Source organism: Lycium ferocissimum, chromosome 10 (assembly GCF_029784015.1).
Source record: "Lycium ferocissimum isolate CSIRO_LF1 chromosome 10, AGI_CSIRO_Lferr_CH_V1, whole genome shotgun sequence".
In the NCBI taxonomy this organism is placed as follows: domain Eukaryota; kingdom Viridiplantae; phylum Streptophyta; class Magnoliopsida; order Solanales; family Solanaceae; genus Lycium; species Lycium ferocissimum.
The window spans coordinates 26,507,590-26,532,684 of NC_081351.1; the positions used below are offsets into that span (position 1 = coordinate 26,507,590).

At 33.9% G+C, this 25,095-nt stretch overlaps 1 protein-coding gene and 1 pseudogene across 1 annotated transcript in view; one reads left to right on the forward strand and one right to left on the reverse strand.

The window, feature by feature from the left end:
- LOC132033058 (uncharacterized) overlaps positions 1–24,573 on the reverse strand; it is a 35,358-nt gene extending 10,785 nt beyond the window's left edge. Inside the window, exon 1 of the mRNA XM_059422913.1 lies at positions 24,418–24,573. Coding sequence (XP_059278896.1) covers positions 24,418–24,533 — 116 coding nt within the window. The 5' untranslated portion in view covers positions 24,534–24,573. The remainder of the gene's footprint in view (positions 1–24,417) is intronic.
- LOC132033057 (lysine histidine transporter-like 8) lies at positions 13,167–22,247 on the forward strand (annotated as a pseudogene).
- Positions 24,574–25,095: the final 522 nt, after the last annotated feature.

Here is a 25,095-nt window from a genome sequence, read left to right on the forward strand (position 1 = left end):
TTATTATTACTTAGGGTGATTTTATGTGTGCTAACTCTTTTTAAATTGATTTGGAGCATTTTAATACTAGTTACGGCAGTGATGATGCGGTTTACGTACGGGTGTGGTTGCGAGAAAATGCATGATTTGCATACGAGAAAATTTTCCGAACGAAAGCGCGATCGTCGGTTTTACGGAAATTAATTTGCAAATTTTCTGAAAACCGACAACGGTAAGAGCTCGGTCGATCGGTTTTTAAAAAATTAATTATTAAATTTTATGAAAAAGCAGAGCGTCTTGTGTCGATTTTCATTTAAAATAAAAAAAAATTAAATAGAAAACCGACGCGGTAGCGTCGTTTTTTCATAAAATATATATTATTATTATGTAAGATAAAAAATCGGAAATTAAAAAATCGATTTTTGTCGGTCGATTTTTTTTAATTTTTATTTATTTTTTAAAATTATTGAAAAAAACCCGACGGACAATGAAACTGACGCTGTCCGTCGGGAAAAACCGTCGTGGTCCGTCGGTTTCCAAAAAGCGAGGCTATGAAAATCGACGGACCATAAAAGGTCGGTTTGCCGTCGGTTTCATTAAAAAAACCGACTCGGTCCGTCGGTTTTGGCCGTCGATTTTTCCCGTTTTTTTAGTAGTGTCTGTTGGAAAGAAAAAGGGACCCACCACCATAGCAATTTATATTCACGTACGTCGTTGTTTTAAAGTTTGCTTATAAAAGATATTGCCTTGATCACGATCAACCACCAAAAGTGATAGTTATCCCAACAACAGATTTGTTCGATTCCATTTCAGGGGAATTATCACAAATTCATACTTGTATCAAAATTAACCAAAAATAGAATTCATTACAAGTGAAAGAGAAATGAAAGAGACTACTTGTAGAAACTAATTGTGCAAGACTAGACCAGAAGATTGAAGCTTCTCAACATATAACCACGACACAGAGAAACATTTACGAGCTCGAGCTTATGACTAACCCTCAAATAACCTGCAGTGAAGATCCACACCCTTTCTTAGCATCTGTACCAACAAAGAAAAATAGTTAGAAATTATATCAAAGAAAAATTAATTTACTACAAATCAAATTATGAAAAATTAATCCACTTACAATCATATGTGAAATAAGCAATGTAGTAAAAGATGGAACCGTGAACCACTAAACATCCAATAGTAGTCAAGATCATCTGAGTATTATACTTGTTAAGTTCAATCATTGTCGATGAGTTCACAATAACATTGCACCGGTGGATAACCTCATCCACCAATACTCTAGGGTCCAACTCGGAAGGTATCTCAATAAAATGCTCACTTTATCATGCCACACCTTATTTTTCCTCTGATTTCAAATCACTTTTGCACTCTCTCCTAGAGCTCTTCTCCTATCATTCATGTTGTTCAAATTTGGGTTCATTCTTCCTCTTCTGATAAGCGCTACGTTCAGTGCAACGAAAAATGCGGGGAAGAAGACGATAATAGTCATTATGGTGAACACAAGAAGAGTGCCATAGGGGATTGACGGGTTCCTAAATAGAAGCCCTGCTCCAGAATACAAGAGGGCAAACGAGATTTGACTAATAAGGGAGTTGAATATCTCGTCTGCCCGTTTCTCTAAGTCCATAATATGCAGATGTAGTGTAGTTTGATCAAGTTCAATGGTAACCAAATGAGCAACGTTAGCAGCTAACGCTTTAGGACCATCAGGATGAGGAACTAAAACACAAACAAAAAGATAGAATCAACAACAAAAACAATCAAATATTCTTTACACAAAAACAACAATAATAAAACACAGCTCCAACTTCATAAATTCCAAATAAAGTGATGGCTACCAAATACTATGAAACAACACCTCACGTCTCAATCAAGGCATAGCAAATGATGAAAAGCAAAAAATAATTCATTAAAAAACCACATAAAGTTGGTGGAAATACTAAATGAAATTGACATCAAAATAGTCACAAATGTTGGGCTCATACTGTTGCCTCTAATATTACTACTACCATTAGTACATTGATACAACACGTCCAAAGTATTCTTCGATGAAAATTAATTAAAAACTTTTCCTAACTAGACCAGCTAGAATAACAGGTAGAGCACAGTAAAAAGTAGCAAGACCACAGAATAGTAGATGTAGCATAAAAAGTAGCTATGGAGTATAATAAAACACAAATGAAGTGACCGGTGCCAAATAAAGTGACGGCTGCCAAATATGAAACAACACCTCAACGTCTCAATCAAGGCATAGCAAATGATGAAAAGCAACAAAAAAATTCATTAAAAAGACCACATAAAGTTGGTGGAAAAAAAAATATAATAATAATAGAATGAAAAACAACAACATTTATGAAGGAATGACTACATACCATAAGGAGCAGGGGCTTCTCCTGACCCTAAAAATGGGAGAGTATTTCTCAAACATTAGGGAATGCAAGAGGTATGAGGAGCAGGGGCTTCTTCTAATCCTAAAAACGGGAAAAAAATTCATTAAAAAAACCACATAAAGTTGGTGGAAACAAAAATATAATTGAATAAAAAACAACAATATTTATGAAGAAAAGACTACATATCATGAGGAGCAGGGGCTTCTCCTGACCTTAAAAAGGGAAAAAAACTCATTAAAAAAATCACATAAAGTTGGTGGAAACAAAAATATAGTAATAATAGAATGAAAAACAACAACATTTATGAAGGAAAGACTACATACCATGAGGAGCAGGGTCTTCTCCTGACCCTAATAATGGGAGAATATTTCTCAAACATTAGGGAATGCAAAAGGTATGCGGAGCAGGGGCTTCTCCTAATCCTAAAAATGGGAAAAAAATTCATTAAAAAAACCACATAAATTTGGTGGAAACAAAAATATAATAGAATGAAAAATAACATTTATGAAGAAAAGACTACATACCATAAGGATCAGGGGCTTCTTCTGACCCTAAAAACGGGAGAATATTTCTCAAACCTTGGGGAATGCAAGATTTTATTCTATGGGCACAGTCTCTTTCAATGTGAAAGTTTTCCTTAAGTTTTTTGAAATCTCAATAATTACTGGAACCAGCTAGTTATTATCTTCATTTTCAGCTATACTATATTTTACATCTAGGTATAAATTTTTCTTAATAAAAATAGTCTCTGTTGGACTATGTACCTAAATTTTTCAATATATTGTTTGTCAATTCACAAATTATGCCTTGGTCAACTGTCATTTCAGGAATGCACTAATTATTCCTTATATGTTTTACACCATTTGCAAATTTCACATAAATACATAAAATAATAAATGGTCAATTACTAGTTTAATATACATTTTAGCAGCCCAAGGTACCTCAAAAGAGAAATCAAAGAGATCTATTTCTATTTTTACCTATACTTTACCAATTTATGTTGGTTTCATTATTGGTATTAGAATGTGTTATTCTGACATAAGACTTGAGTTTTTAAATTGATTTTTGTTGGCGCTTTACAAAGTTATTTTAGATATGTGATTTACAAATTAAATGTATTTTAGAAATAAGATTTATAGAATACGATTTAAGTTAACATCGTCTGTCATATCATCTGTTACATCAATTAACTTAGAATATATGTTCACAATTCATCTATACGTTTTGCATATTTTTAAGATTTTGAACAAAATATTCTTGTTTTTTTTTTAGGTGGAGGTGAGAACTGGAAGAACAAATAACAATATAACTTGCTATTAGAAACTGGTTGAAAAATGAAATTGTATAGCTCCATTTAGAAAAAGAAAAATGTAAAACTAACAAATTTTCGTACCACTGGTACGTTTCTTCTCTTACTACTACTCCACTATTTTGTGGTGTGGGGTTGGGAGGCCGCATAGAGGGTTGGGTATGGGGCGAAATGATAAAAGTGGAAGGGCAGATTGCAACTCTGAAGAAGGACAGAGGTCTGGGCAAACAAAGTTACTGGTTGGACATTTGCCACTTGTCAAGCAAAGGTTTACCTTTTACCTTTGATTTAATACCTTTCAATAAAATGAATTTTGCTATCACAAATATGACTTCGTGACTAATTTCAATCCAAAAACTAACGTGTCATATTCCATTTTTGGAGGAGTATACTTAATATATATAAAAGACTGAAGTCATCGACAGACCCTTGAACTTATCCGTAAAAATCCATTTAACCCCCCTCCCCCAACTGAGACTCCTACCATCTGAACCCTCCAAGATAACATTTATTGTGCCATATAGACATACCGAATTGACATGCCACTATGCGTGTTGCCTACGTTTTTAAAGAGCGTGACAAGCATATAAAATGCTATTAATGTGGGTCCCAAATGACAAGTGTCAACAGAAAAAAAGAAAAAAAAAAGACAAATCAATTGTTTTCTCTCTCTCTCCCCTTCATCTTCTCCACCGGCAACACCAATGCTGCGTCTATTGCTCAGAGAAATATATTCTCGAAAAAAATGGAGGTTGTCTGAATTTTTTTTAAGGATTCAAGTCTGAATATTCCTTCTCTTTCTCTCTTTTCAAAGGAAAAAGCCAATCTCTGGTGGAGGAAGAATAAAAGGGATTTTTAAGGGTGAAAGAAAAAAGGGAAGAGGGGAGGATTTTATTTGTTGCAAACTCGAAAGGTGTATGCTGCTAAGGAAATGCCATTCTTTTCTTTATTTCTGTATCTCTAGATTCATTGGATAAGGAAGAAGGAGCAAGAAAAAAATAGTATCGAATTGAAGAACTTATGACATACCCATCAAATTAAACACTAACAAAGAAGATGAAATTACAGAAATACACAGGGAAGAAGGTCTAAAATTCATACACAATTGAGTAAAACAACAGTATAAGCAATAAGAATCATAGACAATTGGATTTTTATCTCTTTGAGATACAATTTAAAATGAGATGCTAGGAAATTGTGATACATCAACGGGGATTAACAATAACTTGAGTTGGGTTCATTTAGGGTTTAAAGGAGGAAGAGAATGGATGGTAGCTTTGGAGAAGAAAAAAAATGGGTGGAAAGTAATGGTGGAGGGGATCGGAGGAGAAAAAATAGGGATGGTTGGGTGTGGGGGTCGGGGGGAGTGGGGTGGGGGTCATGGGAATTAAGCTTTTCCTTTTCTTTTTAAATTTTTACTTTTTTCTTTACTTTGCTGATGTGTATTTTTTTATTGGTTTGTTTGCCATGTCACAGTGAGTGCTATCCACGCACTTAGATGACAATATTATTGCCAAATTTGTGTCTATATGGCACAGTAAACGTGTTCTTGAAGAATTCAGATGGTAGGAGTCTCAATTCGGGGGTCTAAATGGATTTCACGGACAAGTTTAAGGGGTCTGTTGATGGCTTCAGTTACATAATTACAGAAGCTGATGGGCTCCTGTTCAAGTTTGTCAAGATAGTTGGTGTACAAACCGGAACAAAACGATTATAAGAAGTTTTAATTACATCAGCCCAAAAGATATCATACACAAAAATAGGGGGGCCGGGAAGTATGTGAGCTTGTTCAAAAAGTTGTTGCCTCGCTCCCTCCTTTGCTAGTAAATCCACAACCTTGTTTTGCTCTCGGTAGTTTTGCCTAACTACCAGATCGCCTAGCTCCTCCATTAGTAATCTGCATTTCAAAATAATAGGGTTATAAGCTAAATGCCCCTGTTGTAGCATAGTGATTACCTCCATTAAATCTGTAGCAATTTCCAATAGTGTTAGATTATTATCCAACGCCATTTGAAGTCCCTGTAGTACAACACTCAATTCAGCCAAAGTGTTAGTAGCATTAGGAATTCCTTTCATAAAGCCAATTATCCAATCCCCATTGCTGTCTCTAAAGACTCCCCCAATACCTCCAGTTACAAGGTTTCCTAGACAAGAGCCATCAGTGTTTTAACTTATAGGTACCCCTCTCGGGTGGTTCCCACTTTATAGAGATTTTTGTTCTAGGATTATCATTTTTGTTATTTCCCAAGTTATACTACTCAATAGCTAAGCCATAAGAGTGGTCAAAAGAGAGGAGATCTTGTTTGTTATTGAAGAGGTTATTGTTCCTATTAAGACAAATGACCCAGAAACAGAAGGGTAGTAACTTGGTCCAACTAATGATATGGCTAAAATCTTTGGTTTTAAGTCTAGTCCAGTCAGTTGCCCAAATGGTGGGGGTAAAAAAAGTCTGATTGTCAATGTTCTCAGTGACACATTTTTTAGTTGCATTTTGCCAGAAATGCCTGACAGCATTGCACACAAAAAAGATATGCTCAATATTTTCATTGGGAAAGTTACAGAAACTGCACTTAGGGTTAATATTTATACCAATGGAATTAAGGTAGTAGTTTGTGGGAAGTTTGGAGTGGCTAAGGATCCAGAAGAAGTATTTGATCTTGTTAGGGTTTTCATTTTCCAAATCCAATTGAAGGAGTCACTGTCACTGTTAGCATTATAGAGCTTGGAATTGAGCAATTGGTAGGTACTCTGAGATGAGAACAGATCATTACTAGTGAGTCTTCAGTAATAGTAATCTTCCTCAGAGGTTGTAGAGGGGCAAAAAGTATTAAGGATGGCCATCTTAATACTAGTGGGAAGATCAAAAGAGAGGCTATCTAGAGCCCAAGTTTGGTGCCTTATGAAGTTACTGACTTTAGCATTCATCTCATTTTTGGGTAGGGGGCCATAGATAAGGTTCCTAAGGGGTTGGCTATTAGGAAGCCATATGTCATTCCAGAAATCTATAGTATTTCCTTTGTTAAGGACCCATTGAGAGGCTTCTCTATATATATTTTACCCTTCTGTAATGTTTTTCCAGGTTCTAGAAGAAGTGTTGAATGAATTATTCCTGCAGTTCTTAGTAATCAGAGTATTTGCCCACAGAGATGTAGGATTTTTAAAGAGTCTCCATGCTAAGCTGGTGTGCATAGTTTTGTTTTTAATCTCAGCCTTTTGGATTCCTGACCCCCCTCATTCTTGGGCCTGGTAACAATATCCCAACTAATGAGACTTTTTGGTATTAGTAGTGCCCCAAATAAAATTCCTTTGGGTCCTATTAATGAGTTTATTAATCTTACTAGGGAGCTTAATGTATTACATCACATGGTTAGGAATACTACTAAGGGTGGCCTTAGCTAAAGTGGTTCTGCCAACCATGTTAAGATATTTAGTTTTCTACCCAGCTAATCTGGTATTTAAATTGTCCAAAATGAATTGAAAATCACAATTTGTAGGTCTTTGGTGAAAAATGGGGAATCCAAGGTATTTCCCAAAAGAAGTACTAGGTTTAATGGAGAGGCAATTGGAGTAAGTTTGAATGTCCTCAGGCTTACAATTGCTAGAGAATACAACTTTAGACTTACTCAGGTTTATCTTTTGACCAGAGCTTTGGTTAAAGCTATTTAAGGTGTTAATGATGGTATTGCAGTTTTTTTAGGTTTGCTCTAGCAAACAGAATAAGATTATCAGCAAAGAAAATGTGGGAAATTTTTGGGCCATTTCTGCAAATAGAGATAGGGAACTAGTTATTGATATCTACTTCATGGTTGATTCTTCTAGAAAGCATCTCCATGCACAAAATCAAAATGTAGGGAGACATAGGGTCCCCTTGTCTAATACCCCTGCTAGGCTTAAAGGGAGTGGTTTTGCCACCATTGATAAGAATAGAAATAGAAGTAGTAAAGATACAAGACATAATAAGGGTTATAAGCTTAGTAGGAAAATTGAAGAAATGCAGAGTTTCCCTAATAAAAGCCTATTCTAGTCTATCAAAAGCCTTTTTTAGATCAATTTTTAGGATCATGTTGGCATTCTTACCATTCATTTTTTTGAAATGGTTAATGTATTCTTGAACAATGATAGCATTATCAGAAGTTCTTCTCCCTTTTAGGAAACTGGCTTGGTTAGAACAATAATTTTTTGGAGAGGGGGCTTGAGCCTATGGACAATAATCTTATATTGGGTATTACATAGACCAATAGGCCTGAAGTTCTTTAGGTTAGTGGCATTAACACATTTAGGGATAAGACAAAAGTAAGTAGTGTTGACATCTTCATCCATAGTACCAGTGCTGAAAGTATACTTACAAAAAGTAATGAGAGGGTTATAGATGATATCCCAAAGATTTTTGGTAGAAAAAAGGATGTATACCATCAGGTCCAGGGGCCTTGTCAGGTTTAAAGGAGAAGACAACATCTTTTATCTCTTTAAAGGTCAGAGGTTTTATAAGGTTCTGTCTATCAATATCTGAAAGAATATTCCACTGAGAAGGGTTTTTTTTATAGTCTAATTTGGCATGAGTTTGTTCAGTAGAATAAAGCTTAAGGTAATAACTATTAGTAAAGGTCTTAATATCACTTTGCTCATAGATCCAGTTGCCTACATCATCCTTGAGGGCAAGAATTTTTTTCCTCCTTCTTCTATTAAGGGTATTGGTATGGAAAAACTTAGTATTGGAGTCTTCTTGGGTTAACCAATTGATCCTAGATTTAAGTCTCCAAAATTCATACTCATCTGTGAGGACATCATCATATTCTTTCAAGAGGGTATGCTCTAAGTCTTGAAGAAATTGACTATAAGGGTAATGGTTAGATTTTTGGATACCATCAATTCTAGCTAGCAGTTGTTTTTTCTTGAAAAAGATGTTCCCAAAGACTTCCTTGTTCCAGTTAGTGATTCTAGTTTGAAAGTTACTAGTAGCACTTGTAATGTTGGGATCAAATTCAAAACATTCCTGAACAATGCATTTGAAGTCAGGGTGGTTACACTACATGGTCTCTAGCCTGAATGGTTTATCTCTAGGGATGGAGTGAGAATTGTCTAATCTGACTAGCATGGGGCAATGGTCTGAGTGAGTTCTAGGAAGGTGAGTAACAGAGGCTTCTGGAAATTGGTTAATCTAGAGGTCATTAGCTAAACATCTATCCAGTCTTTCTAGAATGAGGTGCTGTCTATTCCTATATCTTTTATTAGTCCAAGTATATTTACTACCTTTGAAACCTAGATCAACAAGTTTGCAATGATTAATGCAGTTCCAAAAGTAGTGAGCTCTATTAGTATGGATTTGGTTTCCTCCAAATTTATCAGAGGCTTTAAGAATCTCATTAAAGTCTCCTCCAACAAACCAACTAGTGTTAATATTATTAGCCATAATTTTTAGCTGAGTCCAAAGGACTTGTCTATCAAATAGAAAGTAGTTGCTAGCATAAATAGCAGAAATATCCAAGGGTTAGTAGAGTTGTTTACCTTAACAATGGCATGAATGGCTTGATTAGAGATGGTAATGTCCTCCAGATTCATTAAATGGTCCTTCCACATAATCACCAGACCTCCAGAGTTTCCAACAGCAGGAGACTGGAGCTCAGTGGCGAATGCACAGCCAACCGAGGGTGTTCACCCGAACACTCTCGGCAAAAAATTACAGTGTATATATAGGGTAAATTTTCTGTATTTATGTGCATATATTAACTTTCGAACACCCTCGGCAAAAAATTACAGTGTATATTTAGCTTTCTTTTTTTTTTCGAACACCCTGGATGAAAATCCTGGATCCGCCCCTGCTGGAGCTGGTGGGTAAAGCCAAGGTCTTGGTCAACTGCTTGTGCTCAGTCATCTTAGTCTCTAATAAAACAAGCATGGAGGGTCTGCGCAAACCCACCATAGCAGCACAATGTCTCCTAAACTCCCAATTATTTGCCCCTCTCACATTCCATAGAATGAAGTTCATCAGCATTTGGTTTTGGGTTGTTTGGGTTTCCTGACTCACACCCTTACCCTTCCCCATTGGTGGTGGTGGTGTCAACTAGGTTTCCTTTAGGATCCTGGTTAGAGTTGGATTCAGCACCATGGCAAAGTAGCTCAGTGTGTTTGTCTTTGAACTCTACCAGTTACAGACCCCCCAGTGTTATATAGCTGGACTTGGGATAATGCATGGAGGCTAGAAGTTCCTCCAGCTCCATGTTGTTTGATCTCAGGTTCTCCAATATGGGGTAAGAATAGTATTATCCCAAGAAAAACTAATTCTGTTATTAGTTATTCCACCTGAGAGATGGAATAATTTAATCTCAAATGTTGGTATAATTTTATACTGGGATTAATTTATACCTCATACCAAATATGGGATAAATTCAATCTCAAATTCTTATCCCACCTTATACCTTATACCAAACGACATGTCAATCTCACAAATCTTAAAAGTGGTCCCCAAAAGTAAGTGCATAGTGTAACTTTACATGTTATAATAAATTATTTACTATTTATTACACGTTCTCAATTACTTTCTCCATCTAATTTACGTGATGCACGTTTTCACTAGGCGTGGAGTTTAAGAAAAAAAGAATACTTTTGAAAATTATGGTTTAAAACAAGTCATAAATACTTGTGTAGCCATAAAGCATCTCACTAATGAAAAAATATAAAGCTTCAAATTAAATTATTTCTAAATATAATAAGATATCGTTCTTTTTGAGAAATACTAAAAAATAGTGCATTAAATAAATTAGGACAGATGAAATAATACTTATTAAATAGAGTTACGTGCAATTATATATCTTTTAAGTGACTGATAGTGCAAGTATTTTTCGTACCGTCGAAGCATAGTACTAAGAACACACAATATAATAAAGGTCGTACCAATTCAAAGTTGGTCACCTACTTTTTTTTCAGTGGCCTTTCGTCATACATGCAATACAATCACTAACAACTTTATGCATTTGCCTTAACATGTATTATAAATATTGATCTATAATCAAACAAAAAATTCTTATTTAATTTGCATGTACAAAAAATACGTTTTCCGATTACCAAAACTTATTAGAGCCTGTGACTTAAAATATAAGGCGCGGAACCATCATCATATTTACGTGTTTGGCAGAACCTAATAATTTTGATTTAAAATTATATGTTTGTGACTTTAGAAGGGTTTGGGGTTACTCATATTTTAACAAAAATGCTTATTTATAAATCAAATCGTATTAGAGCTCGGCACAAAGTAATTGGGGAAATCTATCCAGAACACAGTCAGCAAAAAAATTGTAGTTCAGAATCCTTAAACCGCAAGTTTTGATCCCGCTTCTGATAATGTGAAAACAAATTAGACGTGTGTGTATGTAGGTTTTCTTGCGTCAGCCTAATTATAATTACATCATATATAGTCGTCAAGGATCTAGCAAGCTAGTCAAATAACTTTATTTTCCTTTGATTTTTCAGGTAAAAGGAGACATGCATGATCACGAAGATTAACACTACAGAATACCACCAAGGATCTGGGGTTCTAATGGGTTCTATAATATTCAAAGTTGCAACACTCTTTATATCCTTAGGACATAAATTAAGGTTGTTAAAAGGATCAATTGAGTAAATTGAGCCACATGCATCCTAACTGTGTCACTGTACTTTAAAGAGCATTATTATGGCTAAAAGCCTTTTGCCAATTACTTCCATTTTTTTTTTTTAAATTATACTTATCCGCTCACTAATTAAAACAATCAAGGTGCAAGTTTTAACATCAACGCTTGGAACGTAGTGGTATCGATGAAAGTTTTTCAAAAGAAGGTATAGCCCTATTTCGTACGCTCATTAACTAATGATACATGAGTCCGCCAAAAAAAAAAGGCTCAAAAACAACAAGACAGAATAACTAAGTATAATAGATATTCAGTAAGTGTCATCTACCCATCTCCGCTAATGGTGGGATACTGGTCAATTCCCACTTCTCCCTTCTCCTCATACGTATAATAACAATAATAATTGTGTCTCAATACTATTTGAATAAGTTGGAATCAACTATATAAATTTTCAATGTCCAGTCCATTTAAACTAATCTCAAATCAATAATGTACAAATAAAAATATTAGAATTCTCTATAGCTTGTACTTAAATATAAATAGTTGGCATGACTAATAGACTCCTAACATATACCTTCCCTCTCATGTACGTACGTAATATGAAATAAATTATAGTAGTAAAAAATGAAAACAAGTGCTAGCATTAAACCTGAAATTGACTCAAGAATAATGGAGCTAGAGAATAACAAAGCACCTTTTGAGTTTATGCTTTGAGTTTATTCTCCATCATCAAGTGCTTCAAATTAAGATCATTGATTAGATTGCTTTTAAGTACTTTCGTCGAAAGGGAAATTCTTGGCAACACCCAACATTTCGTACTTTTAAAGTCCAAGTCCAAATCATACATGAATTGGAATGTACAACCAAATTATTTTCGAGGAGTCATGATCACTAGCTTTCTAAATTGGGAAATTTCCCTGCACTTCAATCGAGAAAGAAAAGAATGATAAAGAAAACTCTTAATAAAGTGAAATTCAAGATTCTTTGAATCTTCATTTGTAGTACTTAACTACTTATGAAATAATATTCCTAAGAAAGTTTGCTCTAATTCCGTGATTCTCAAAACTTTGAAATTTAGTACTCTGTATTTTCCAAGAGAAGAAGATGGTACTTAAAAGAAGGCGGCCCATATATTAAATCTGCATGGAGTGATATCTTACTTCTCATGTGAAATAATTGTGAAAGAACATGAACATTAAATACTCTGTTCATGGCTTTCGTGGTTGACTGGACATAGAGCTTAAAAGAAAAATAAGAGATTTGGCTATATAGGCACATCCAAGATTTAAACTCAATATATTTAGCCTTTAATTAAGTTGGTACTTAGCACAAACTTATTGTACATTTAAAATTATGGATTCAAAAGTTACTGCTTAATGAAATTTTAATAATTTTCATATACATATATTTATCTTCCATGTAAAAGACAGTGGGCTCGTTTGAACCCCTAAATGCTACCATCTATCCGCCATTGGTTTTGGCGCATACCAAAAGTACTCCTAGAAGTTGTCTTGTATGAACATACATTTATTTTGATATAAAAACATGTTATTAAGAGTAAATTGAAGGTTTAGAATTAAGGAATTTTTAAATATAGAAAGATGTCATTCTTGTGGAAGATATTAAAAAGGAAGGATTGTAGTATAAAATGTAAAAGGGGTTATGAAACAAAGGTATAACTCTATTATATATCTAATTCAAAAATGTACAAGTACCAAGTAAATAAACCTGAAAACGTATTCACCACGGTTTGCTTACACTACCAGTAAATTTGTAGGTAACAACAGACAAATTAAGTTGTGGGGTCTGGTCAAACTTCAAAATGTGCCACCTTATTCGAAAGTTCTTCCTATATAATGGGTACCAAACTGCAATAGAAATTTGTGCAATTACAAAGATGATTATGGGAAGTGAGTTAGTAGAAGTAATCAAAATGAGTCCATCAACAGTACTAAGTAATGGAGAGTTGAAAAATACAGCTTCTTTAACGCCATCTCCTCATCTTCTTGATTAATCTACTATTCCAAAAACACCCAAAAGTCCATTTTCAGCAAAAAAATATTAATGAGCCCATTAGCCAGTCCTATGAAGAAAGCATTAACATATATGAGAGAAATTGGTCAGCTCACAAAGGTTCATGATCCTCAGGATGCTTGGCTTCCAATTACTGAGTCAAGAAGTGGGAATGCATATTATGCTGCGTTTCATACACTTAGTTCTGGACTTGGAGTCCAAGCTCTTGTTCTTCCCCTTGCTTTTATTACTCTTGGATGGTATGTCTTGTTATCTTCATCAATCTTTGTTATATATATTTTTTTTTTCATAAGCTCATGATTTTCTTTCTCGGAAGGGGTAAAGAAACACAGGTGGTGTACTTTTGGCGTGACAAAAGTTATTTTCTGAAAAATAACTTACTTTATTAGAAAATGATTTTCGTGGTGGTTAGTGAGAGCGTGGCAAATATTTTCCAAAGAAACATGGGAGTATTTATTAAAGATTGTTAATGATATCAGTAAAAGGGAAGTGTTTTGACGAATTTTGAGTACTAAAGTTGGTAATAGCAATTAAGGGCCGTTTGGACATGAGTTATTTTTCCTTTTAAAAAAAATATTTTAAAAATATTGTTTGGTGATACATTAGAATGTTTTTTTTTTTAGTTAGTTTTTGAAGATTAGTTTTTCAAATTTGAAAATTTTATCTTGACCACTTTTCAAGTGAAATGTTTCTCCACTCACAAATTACTTTTTTTTTCAAGTGAAATGAATGTCCAAACACAATTTCTGTTATATCTATTAAAATATATAAGTATTATTTAATAATAATAGTAATTATCTTATGTGGCTTTTCTAAAGAGTTGTGTCCCTTAAAGAAAGGTTGTGTCTTTTGATTCAATAACTAATTCCACTTTAGAAGGGTTTCAAGGTTTTTCTTTAAAAAGAAGTCCAAGACTTCTGTTTTAAAAACTAACGTGAGAAGTGAAAGAACAATTCCTAGTTCCACTCTAGAAAACTATTCTATATTTTCCATAAATCCTCTCCTTCTTTATGAGAGATGTTTATCAATTACTGCTATCATCCAAATTATATTTACTCCTCTTCTCGTCGAAATTCCTCCTTTCTATTGGGTTGAATTCTTGTGGTAGAAGAAATCAAAGAGTGCAACTTTGATTTCAAGAGTAGGCATTGTATCCTGAGGATGGACTTTCCCGTTAACCACTTGCACTGTGTGGGGGAAATTACTATCCTAAAGATAGTTTCTTGGAAGCGCCTTGCCTATCGTTCCGTGTTTTACATTGAATTCTCTTTCATAATTTCTCTCTTTAATTTGTTAATTAAATTTGTCTTGCATAAAGTGACTCCATTGTATTATTTTGAATATTTTACAACAATTTTAGGATAGTAATTTTCCTGTTTAATGGGGTTTTTCTTTTGTTGTGCAAGAACACGTAGATGTGATGAGTTGAAGAATTCAAAATTTTAAAGAGAGAAGATATTGGCAAAGGATGAAAACAACACGCTACAAATTGATGGCTTGATGATGATGAATAAATGCTTATGAACTTCAGCGCTGATAATTTTCAGTTTCCAGGAATAATGTCGTTATCCGAGAAGTGCACTTGCACTTACTTTTCTATACATTTGACTGCAGTGTGAAATGTTGATTGCAGAAGTTATGCAGTGACACGTAGCACTAGATTTAAAAATATGATTTTGCTACAAAAACAAAAGCGGTGGTAGAGTTGTACACTAAATGGAAGTAACTAACGTTGCTATTCACATCCGTTGTGACTTTTGGGGTATCTTAGGGGACAGATACATGCAATAGAACCATAAATGGTAGTGGTTCAATTTCTAAATCTCTACCTTTATTATTTGGAAGTGCCTTGCTGATTGTATGCTTTTGATTATTTATTCAGAAGAAGCAGGGTGATAGTAGGGTTTATTTGAAATAAAGCAATATGCTTAGAGTGCTTTGTTGACTCTGAATTTTATTTGTTACTATGAGATCATAAAAGAGGATGATTGTATGGATAATATTTATCAATGCATCATATAGCAGAAAGACTAACGTTTTTGACTTTGAAAGTGTGAATGCACTATTTCTCTGCAGGAAATATTAAACAGTCCGAGATGGAAGAACTGAGATGGTTGCCTCTTAAGAAGTGAATTTCAATCGTAGGGTAGTTTCTCATATGAAGTCAGAGAAAGAACGAAAACAGTCACAGTCGAAGGAGTGAATGAGTTAAGAGTACAATAAAAGAGACGACTTTTTGACAAAGCAATGAATAATGAAGGAAGCAACAAAAGACCGGTTCTACTTACTTAACTCTACTTAATTATGAGTTTCTATTTTTGTGATTTTGTGGAACGTGTTTCATGAATGTTGGAATAGATATGATCAACTTTGTGATAATCTTGAAATGCATGTTAAATTTAGGAATAACATATTTGACATGCTTATAGTGAATTGTTAGTCCATTACAAAAAGATCATGTGGGGTTTACTTTCAAGTTGTGGAACAACAAAAATTGGATGGATCATATTTATGTTTGAAAGTTGTCACATAACGTTGATATCTCTTGAGAGAAACATAAAGTCTTACTCCTTTGTGTATTATGCTTGACAATGAATAATCTGAATTTTGGGGATTTTTCTAGACTTGAGATTATCTATTAATGTGAACTAATGAAATGTGGCTAAAATTAACAAGGAGTCAATTATTTCTAATTGGGAACCACTATATTTTGAGATTTTTATTTTAAGTAATCCTCGTGAAATATTCTTTTGGTATGAGGTACCTATTATTAAAGAGTGATAATTGACATGTGCTTGATGAACAAGATTGATGACTCACCATGAATATTACTTGGCGAGGTTGAAGAATGATAAAGTCTTCTCGTAGAGAATAAATCTCTTTTTCATTCTTTCGGTAAGTACTTATGAGACACAATCACAGAGTATAATTCTTAATTCTTTTGATGAAAAGTAATATTTTCCTGGTGAGTATTTTCTTGCTAATCAAATATTAAAAGCTTTTTGAGAAATAAAGAAGAGAATGGTAAATATATAAAGTGTGGCCACACAAGGGATGCTAACCATTCTTATGTATTGTGATACTACATAAAGTGTAGTTTTACAATCAAATATTGACAGTTCTTCTCATTAAACATTTATTATGTGAGAAGATAGTGTAGTCATGGGAAACATTGGGCTATTACCATTTTAAAAGAGATAATATTGAATGGCGTCTACTCTTTCATGTGAATGCCAGTTATAACTAGAAATTCATATTCTAAGAGTTAACGCCAAGGTTACATTTCCGGTGCATAAGTATACTCAAGGAATAGTGGGGGTGATAATGCATACAAATGAATTGCTATTCCTTTAAAGCCCATGTTTGACTATATGCATTGATTTTCCACAACGAGAAGGATGAAATTTAATTTGTCCTTAACAGTCTCATAGGTTAAGGAGGGGTGACAGAGCGGTTGTGGACGCCCTTGATGAGATTGCCTATGCAAGTAAGAAAGTGAGAGGCCGCTTTCTAGGGGTTTTAATGGTGAATCCTAGAGAACTTGCTGAACAGGATTGAGCGCAAGGCCCATATTAATCGGCGCCGCCATTGCAGAACAAGAACTCATGTATAATACGAATATGGATTTTATATTCATATTCATTCTAAAGGTTCAAGGCTGGTTAGCTACCTTTAGTTATGTGTTATACAAATACCCAATAATATCTTTCGTGCATTTTTGAGTCCTCATATCATTATTAAATAATAAGTGGGGGATTGTTATATATATTAAAATATATAAGTATTATTTAATAATAATAGTAATTATCTTATGTGGCTTTTCTAAAGAGTTGTGTCCCTTAAAGAAAGGTTGTGTCTTTTGATTCAATAACCAATTCCACTTTAGAAGGTTTTCAAGGTTTTCCTTTAAAAAGAAGTCCAAGACTTCTGTTTTAAAAACTAACGTGAGAAGTGAAAAAACAATTCTTAGTTCCACTCCAGAAAACTATTCTTTATTTTCCATAAATCCTCTCCTTCTTTATGAGAGACGTTTACCAATTACTGCTATCATCCAAATTATATTTACTCCTCTTCTCGTCGAAATTCCTCCTTTCTATTGGGTTGACTTCTTGTGGTAGAAGAATTCAAAGAGTAAAATTTTGATTTCTAGAGTAGGCATTGTATCCTGGGGATGGACTTTCCCGTTAACCACTCGCACAGTGTGGGGGAAATTACTATCCTAAAGATAGTTTCCTGGAAGCGCCTTGCCTATTCATTCCGTGTTTTACATTGAATTCTCTTTCATGATTTCTCTCTTTAGTTTGTTTATTAAATTTGTCTTGCATAAAGTTACTCCATTGTATTATTTTGAATATTCTACAACAACTTCAACTTCAAATACTCTTCTTTTTCTTTTTCAAATATTACTCAATTCATGTCCAACCTCCTACTAAATATTTTTTTTAAGTAGTGACATGAAGTTAGAAGTTCGGATATATGAAGGAAAATGACGTCCGTCCAAAAATGAGGAAGGTATTTCCCCTTTTTGGTGGAAACCGTGGCAATTGTATTCTAGCAACCAAATACTTCCTCTGTCCCATATTAGTTGTCCTGTTTCGCATCTTGAGGGTCAAGTTGCTAATCTTCGGAGATAAATTGAATTAGATCGGTTCATTATTTTCAAAGTAATATTTAGATATTCAAAAACTGCACAAAAAGTACTACAAGTTGCAATTCTTCTCATATTGATACGGTGAAAGAATATATCTCAAAATATTGGTCAAAGTTTATATACTTTGACTTTTAAAAAAGGAAAGTGGACAAGTAATATGGGATGGAGGGAGCATCAAGAAACGACTTATTTTTTGAAAATATTTTCCATTATAATAAATGTTGTTTTTCTGTAATACATACTGATTAGCTTGTGCTTTGTTAAACTTGTTGGATATGGGGGATAATAAGCCTGTCGCTAATATTTATGTGGGAATTAGGGGTGTTCATGGGTCGGTTTTAGGATAAAACCAAAACCAAACCAATCTAGTCGGTTTTTAAAATTATTAAAACCAAACAAAACCAAATATAATACATATCCATCGGTTTGGTTGTAGTCGCTTTGGGTCGGGTTTTCGGTTTTTAAGAAAATTAATGGTATTTCTATCTTTCATGTTTTTTTCCTACAATTATGAGAGAATTTTTTATCATTTTCCAACTTATAATCCGTTATTACCCTTTTATTGAGGTAGCTATAGTTTCTTGCATTATGGAGAAAATGTCTTAAGATTTATGATTTTAATTAAGTGAATAAAGTTTATAAGAAATACAAAGAATAAATCTAGGCAAATCTCATATAGTTGTTTCTTCGAATAAATGAGTTTGAATTCATGAATTTCTTTTTTTTAGAATCAGCTTACAGTATAAAGTTCATTAGCCTATTAGAGATAATAAAACTTTGCTTAAAAAGTTTATAAATTATTTAAAAGTATTTATAAAAACCAATATATTGTATATATTTAATTATAAAAATTATGTATAAAATTTGTAGGTTCGGTTCGGTTTTTTTCTTCAATTTGCTTTTAGTAAAACCAAAAGCAAACCAAATATTGTCAGTTTTTAAAAATTCAAAACCAAACCAAACCTAACCCAAGTAAATATGGGTTTAATTTTGATTTTGATTTTGATTTTTGATTTGGATCGGTTTTTAACCAAACCGTGAACACCCCTAGTGGCAATTATACACACTTTGGTTACTGATCCAACTTCATGAATCTGTCCCTGGCATGCGCTATAGCCGCTATCTTCGCCTCTCTAAGGCTGCCTTCGGTAAGCATCCATAACCATTGATCAAAGGAGTTACCTGTAATTATCTAATAATTGATCTGATTGTGTAAAATAGGAAAATATATTCCTATTTTTCCTACTTGAAAATTGGATTAAGTTTATGGAGTGTTGTGTAGGTGAAAAGCAGGGGAAGTTATTGGCCCTATTTCCAACAATGTACCTATCAGGTGGTACGTGCGTTACACATAAAGTGGTACATTGCGTTCACTCTCTCAGCCATAATTCTTGCTCCGCTTCCTAATTTAAATTCCATTGCTGGAGTTTCTCTCATTGGTTCGATCTCTGCTGTGACTTATTGTACCTTAACATGGGTAATTTCTGTTGTTAAAGAAAGGCCACAAGGTGTTTCTTTTGAACCTGCTGAAAATAATCTGATGTTGCAAGAATATGTAGCATTTTGAATGCTATTGCAACGATAGCTTTTGCATTCAGGGGCCATAATCTTGTTCTTGAGATACAGATATGTTAATTGACTTGGCAGTTTAACAAATTCAACTTATCATATAGTACTATAAAAGTTTTAACATTGGTTGGTATGTCACAGGGTACAATGCCTTCTAACTTAAAGAACCCTTCTCATGTGCCAATGTGGAAAGGAGTCAAGTTTTCATATTCTATCATTGCTTTGTGTTTGTTTCCACCGGCAATTGGAGGCCACTGGGCTTATGGAAACCTGGTAAGGTCTTGCACAATTCGGATTATTTACAGCATATGGCAAATTTTGTGTCCCTGTTTTAAAATTTTGGCCATTTTTAAAAAATTAAATCCATGGTCTGAATAGTTTTGATATGTGATTACATGGATTATATCTATATACATGAATACCTCGATGATTTCGTCTCTTTAATACAATTGAATCCGATAAGAATGTCTACCATATGAAGGGGATCCCCCAATAGTCGGAGACGAGAGTCAAATGAGAAAACATAAATAAACAAACTGATCTTGGCTATCAACTACAGATTAGTTGAAGTTGCTACCACTTAGGTTGAAAGCCATAGTGATAATAGAGCGGAAAACCAAATTTCTATTGTAGCCAAGCAACTAAGAAGAAGTGTAACAGACGAGAGTCTAGAATATTATTTTTAAGCTTCATACAAGGTGGCCACTTTTGGACTTCATGCTACTTGTCTAATTTTGAGAAAGTGGCCAACTTCGGAACACAAGGCCACTGATTGTGCCAATTAGCCTTAAAATTTTGAGAAAACTACGTATATATACATGTTAAGAAGAAATATTTACGAAACGTGACGATAGTTTTTCTTATTTACAAAACATTACAATATATTACGAAACATGACGGATTTTCATATATTTTTCGTTTTTTAATTTTTTTTCTAGAAAATATTTATTTTTAAAAAATATATATATTTTAAAAAAAAAAAATTGCTCAAAGGCTTAAAAAGTTACCTCAAATTTTTGTGTAAGAAAGCTGTATGAAAAATGTATGAACTGTGTATGTGTGAGCGAAATTTTTAATATAATTTTCATACACAAAATTGTGAGCGAAAACTTTAAGCCTTGAATACTGTATGAAAGTTGTTACAATGTTGTTGTAGTTGTATTAATTTTCCAGAAACCTAATATGAACTTTATATACGAAATATGTGAATGAAATTCTAAATCTTGAGCGAGATATACATATTTCATACCATTCTCATGCATAAAATTTTGAGCTTAATGTTTAAGCCTTGATCGAGATATACACATTTCATACGTTCTTCATACATAAAATTTGAGCGAACTTTTTAAGCCTTGAGCAAGATATACACATTTCATACACAAAAATTTTGAGCGATTATTTTAAGTGTTGAATGTTGTATCAAAGTTGTATACAATATTATTGTAGTTGTATTAATTTTACAGAAATCTAACATGAACTTTATACACAAAAATGTGAGCGAAATTTTAAGACTTGAGCAAGATACAAATTTCATACTGTTTTCATACACACAATTTTGAGCGGATTTTTTAAGTCTTGAACGGGATATATACATTTCATACATTTTTCATACCGTTTTCATACACTAAAATTTGAGCAAACTTTTTAAGCCTTAAGCGAGATATACACATTTCATAAAACTTTCATACATAAATATTTGAGCGAAAAAAATATTTAAAAAAAAAATAAAAAATAAATTTTTTAAAAATAAAAAAATATTTTTTTTTTTTTAAAAAGCATATTTTGTATAGGGTTTGTAATGTTATGTTTTGTAAATATAAAATTATCGTCACGTTTCGTAAATATTTCTCCTTAAGATGTATATATACGTAGTTGTCCCTAAAATTTTAGTAATTGTTATAGACATTCCGTCAACCTTACAAAGAATGAATAGAAGTAGAAGATTAACAACACTTTTGTTTATCATGGCAGATGCCAAATGGAGGAATGCTGAGTGCATTGTACAAGTACCACGGAAAAGATACTTCGAAAGCAATTCTAGGGATAACAAGTTTCCTGATAGTAGTCCATTGCCTTACCTCATTCCAAATCTATGCAATGCCAGTTTTTGACAATTTGGAGTCTAGGTACACCAGCAACAAGAATAAACCCTGTCCTTGGTGGCTTAGAACAGGATTCAGGGTATTCTTTGGATGCCTAGCATTTTTCATATCAGTCGCACTTCCCTTTTTGCCAAGTTTGGCTGGCTTAATTGGTGGCATTGCTTTGGCAGTTACTTTGGCATATCCATGTCTAATGTGGATAATGATCAAGAAACCTAAGAGATACACTTCAAGTTGGTTTGTTAATTGGTCACTTGAACTTTTAGGCTTGGTTCTAAGTGTTGTTTTGGTATTTGGTGCTATATGGACAATAGCAACTCAAGGTATGGATGTCCATTTCTTCAAGGCCCAGTGAAGACAATAGATAAAATCTAATTAGTAACTTTATTGGTGGAAACTGGGTAGAAAATGAACCTTACAGCAGCCAACCAACAGGATGTGCAAGATGCTATTCATGTACTCTGTAGTATGTAAAAATCCTATTGCTTGTTAAGGAAAACAAAGTTGTATTTCAAAGATCAATGTCCTTCATGATTTGGGAACATTGTTGACAGCTTTTCATCGTGACAATAAAATGTAAGTATGAAAGTACAGGAGAATTACATTGTAGGACTTAAGGCTAAACTTACATGAAGCTTTATCAACCAGCCCAAACACCTATAAGTATATAACCCAAAAAATAGCTCTGATGTCACACAATCTCGACGTCTACATCACCTAATCAGCTTGCCTTGACTTCAAATACTTGTGACAAAAGGAATTCAGAAAAGAAAAATAGAAAGAAAGACAATTATTTGTTGAGATTTCACATTAAAAAATTGGTTGGGCATAGCGAAAAGAATCTCCATTGGTGCACTTCTACATTGATAACGGAAGAAGCATCCTTCGCTTCTTCTTCCTGGCTTCTGTAACTTGCTTTGCAATTGTCACGCATACAAGCAATAGCAAGCCAACACTTACTAAGATAAATGCAAGCTTTAGATGACTGAAGTAGAGCGAAACTACAGAGAAAACCAGGAGAGCTAAAATAACCAGTTCACATATTACAAAGATGACAATATCCGCTCTGCAAAGCAAACAAAAAAAAAAGAAATAAGAGAAAGAAGGCTCAGACAAAACAAATAGTCAGAAGTAAGCATTGATAATAGAACCCGTTGACAAAAAATCCGAGTTGCAATGAATCTAGGAACTAAATTGTTGAGAAAAGGACAAAATCAAGTAACGTGCTACTAGTTCTTCCACAAAAGTAAGCTGCAAACGTACTTACAAAGAAAATCTAAGCATCTCAAGGACTAAGCCAAAAGATGCAATTCATTCGTTGTTCATCCAATCCGCTCTTAATGAATTGCAACACTATAAGCTATAAAGGAGGTATGAGCTGATCATTTATCCATTCTACCATTTGCAGCCTCCACGTGGACTAATGTTCTATCTTTTAAGAAATCTTTCACACTAATCCCATACGTTTTTAGTCTTCTATAAAAGTTTTCAAGCTACAGCCTTGGAGGAAATCTGAGTCCTACAATGATAGATGCTTTTGATTTCTTTTCCATTCAACATCAAATTACGACTGACTTCTGCATGAGTCAACGGTGACATCTTTCATATGTTTTAAACGGCAAATTTCACTCAATATAGTCTTAAAAAGTTGGGACTTGTCCCGGAACTCGCTCTGGGTGAAGCAGCCTCTAAACAAATGATGGACTGTTTTTTTTCTGGATGTCTAGATACAGATACATCTAAAGCAGTGGAGCATGTTAGTGCGAAGGTGCTTGTGCGACATATGATGGAATCACTAATCGATGGTTTAGGTTGGGTGTCAAATCAGCCTGTTATTCAAATTGCACTAACTAGAGCTTTTGCAGATAAGATTACCGGCTTCTAAAGCCCGAAGAGAATGCATGGGAATGCATCCTCACAACTGAGAACGTCAAACCATTTGTAAGGAATCAGGGAAGACATCGACGAGATATGGCTGCATAATAATGTACACAATTTGCTTTAGAAACTTCTCATTAGCCCTTTTAGGGTTGTTACTTCCAGTGCCTTGATTTCAGTCATTTAGCTTGCTCACACACAAAAAGTTGAACTTGCAAGATTCAATGCTTGGAACTCAACTCCAGTTTAGCTGATGTGAAGGGATCATAATCAAAGCTTTGGACACTGGCGGAACTAGGGTACTGCAAGTGGGTTTGGTTTGTCAAAAAATTACACTGCATATACAAGTACAAATTATTTTTTTATGTAGATGTTGAATCTCGTGTGTTTATTTATATTTTGAATCACCTTAGTGAAATTCCTACCTCCCCCACTGGCTTTGGATGAAATGAATACTGACGAATGGAAGATGCATAGTAAACTTCAGCAGTTACATATCGATATAGCCAGAGAAACTTTGTCATCTGGCTAAATTTTGAAAATTCAATCTCATTATCTTTCACTGTAAATTTTGAAACTAAATGACTAATTGTGCTGAAACTATGTTAACACAAGCATTTGCAATTCAATATAGCCATATGAAACTTTTCCCACAAATAAGTTCTTCTGTCGTATATCATATTGTAATGTGATCAAGAAGTCACGGGTTCAATTTTAGTGTAAATAGCCTCTCGCAAAACGCAGGACAAAAAAGTTTAGCAAGACACTTTGCTCTTTCTTACACCTCTCATCCAAAATCTCAAATTTAATCATAAAAATAAATAATTGACAAACACAAATCCTCCAAAAACTTAAAATGTAGATGTAGAAAAAAGGGAGAAATGAATACCTAGTAGAGGTAGAGAGATTAGAGGTGGAGGAGAAGAAAGATAGGGATGCCCAATCGTGTTTTGATCGAATCTGGTACTCTCTCAGCTGCTCCGCCAAATTCGATCGAGTTATCATTATTATTATTATTATTATTCCCCTTTGTCTCCCTCCCTTTCCAGCTTTCAATCTATCAAATTTGATTATATCGCGACGGGATTCCTATCCGTTGTTCCTTCCGGCGACCGGATGAATGCCGTCGACGGAAGGAATTTTGGGTCGACAGAATCCGACACTCGTAAATTTCCTTTGGATATTGTCAATTTCGTCCCTAAACTTATATTTTTGAGATATTACTAATCCTTTTGGCAAATATTTTGCATGATTTAACAAAAATGACTTAGTTTTAATAAAAATTATTCTATGTAAATAATTAACATTTTATATTTACACACATATTTGTTTTTTAAGAAGCTTTTTTATTACTGATATTTTTTAATAGATTGTTTAAACGCTACCTAATATGATATCCAAGAAAACATCTTGATTTTCATTTTTGCTTGCTCGGCCATTAGTCCAATTAGGGGTGTACATGGATCGAATTGGTTCGGATTTTTTAAAGATCAAACCAAACCAATTGCATCGAGTTTTTAAATCTATAAGCCAAACCAAACCAATAAAAGTCGGGTTTTCTGGGTTT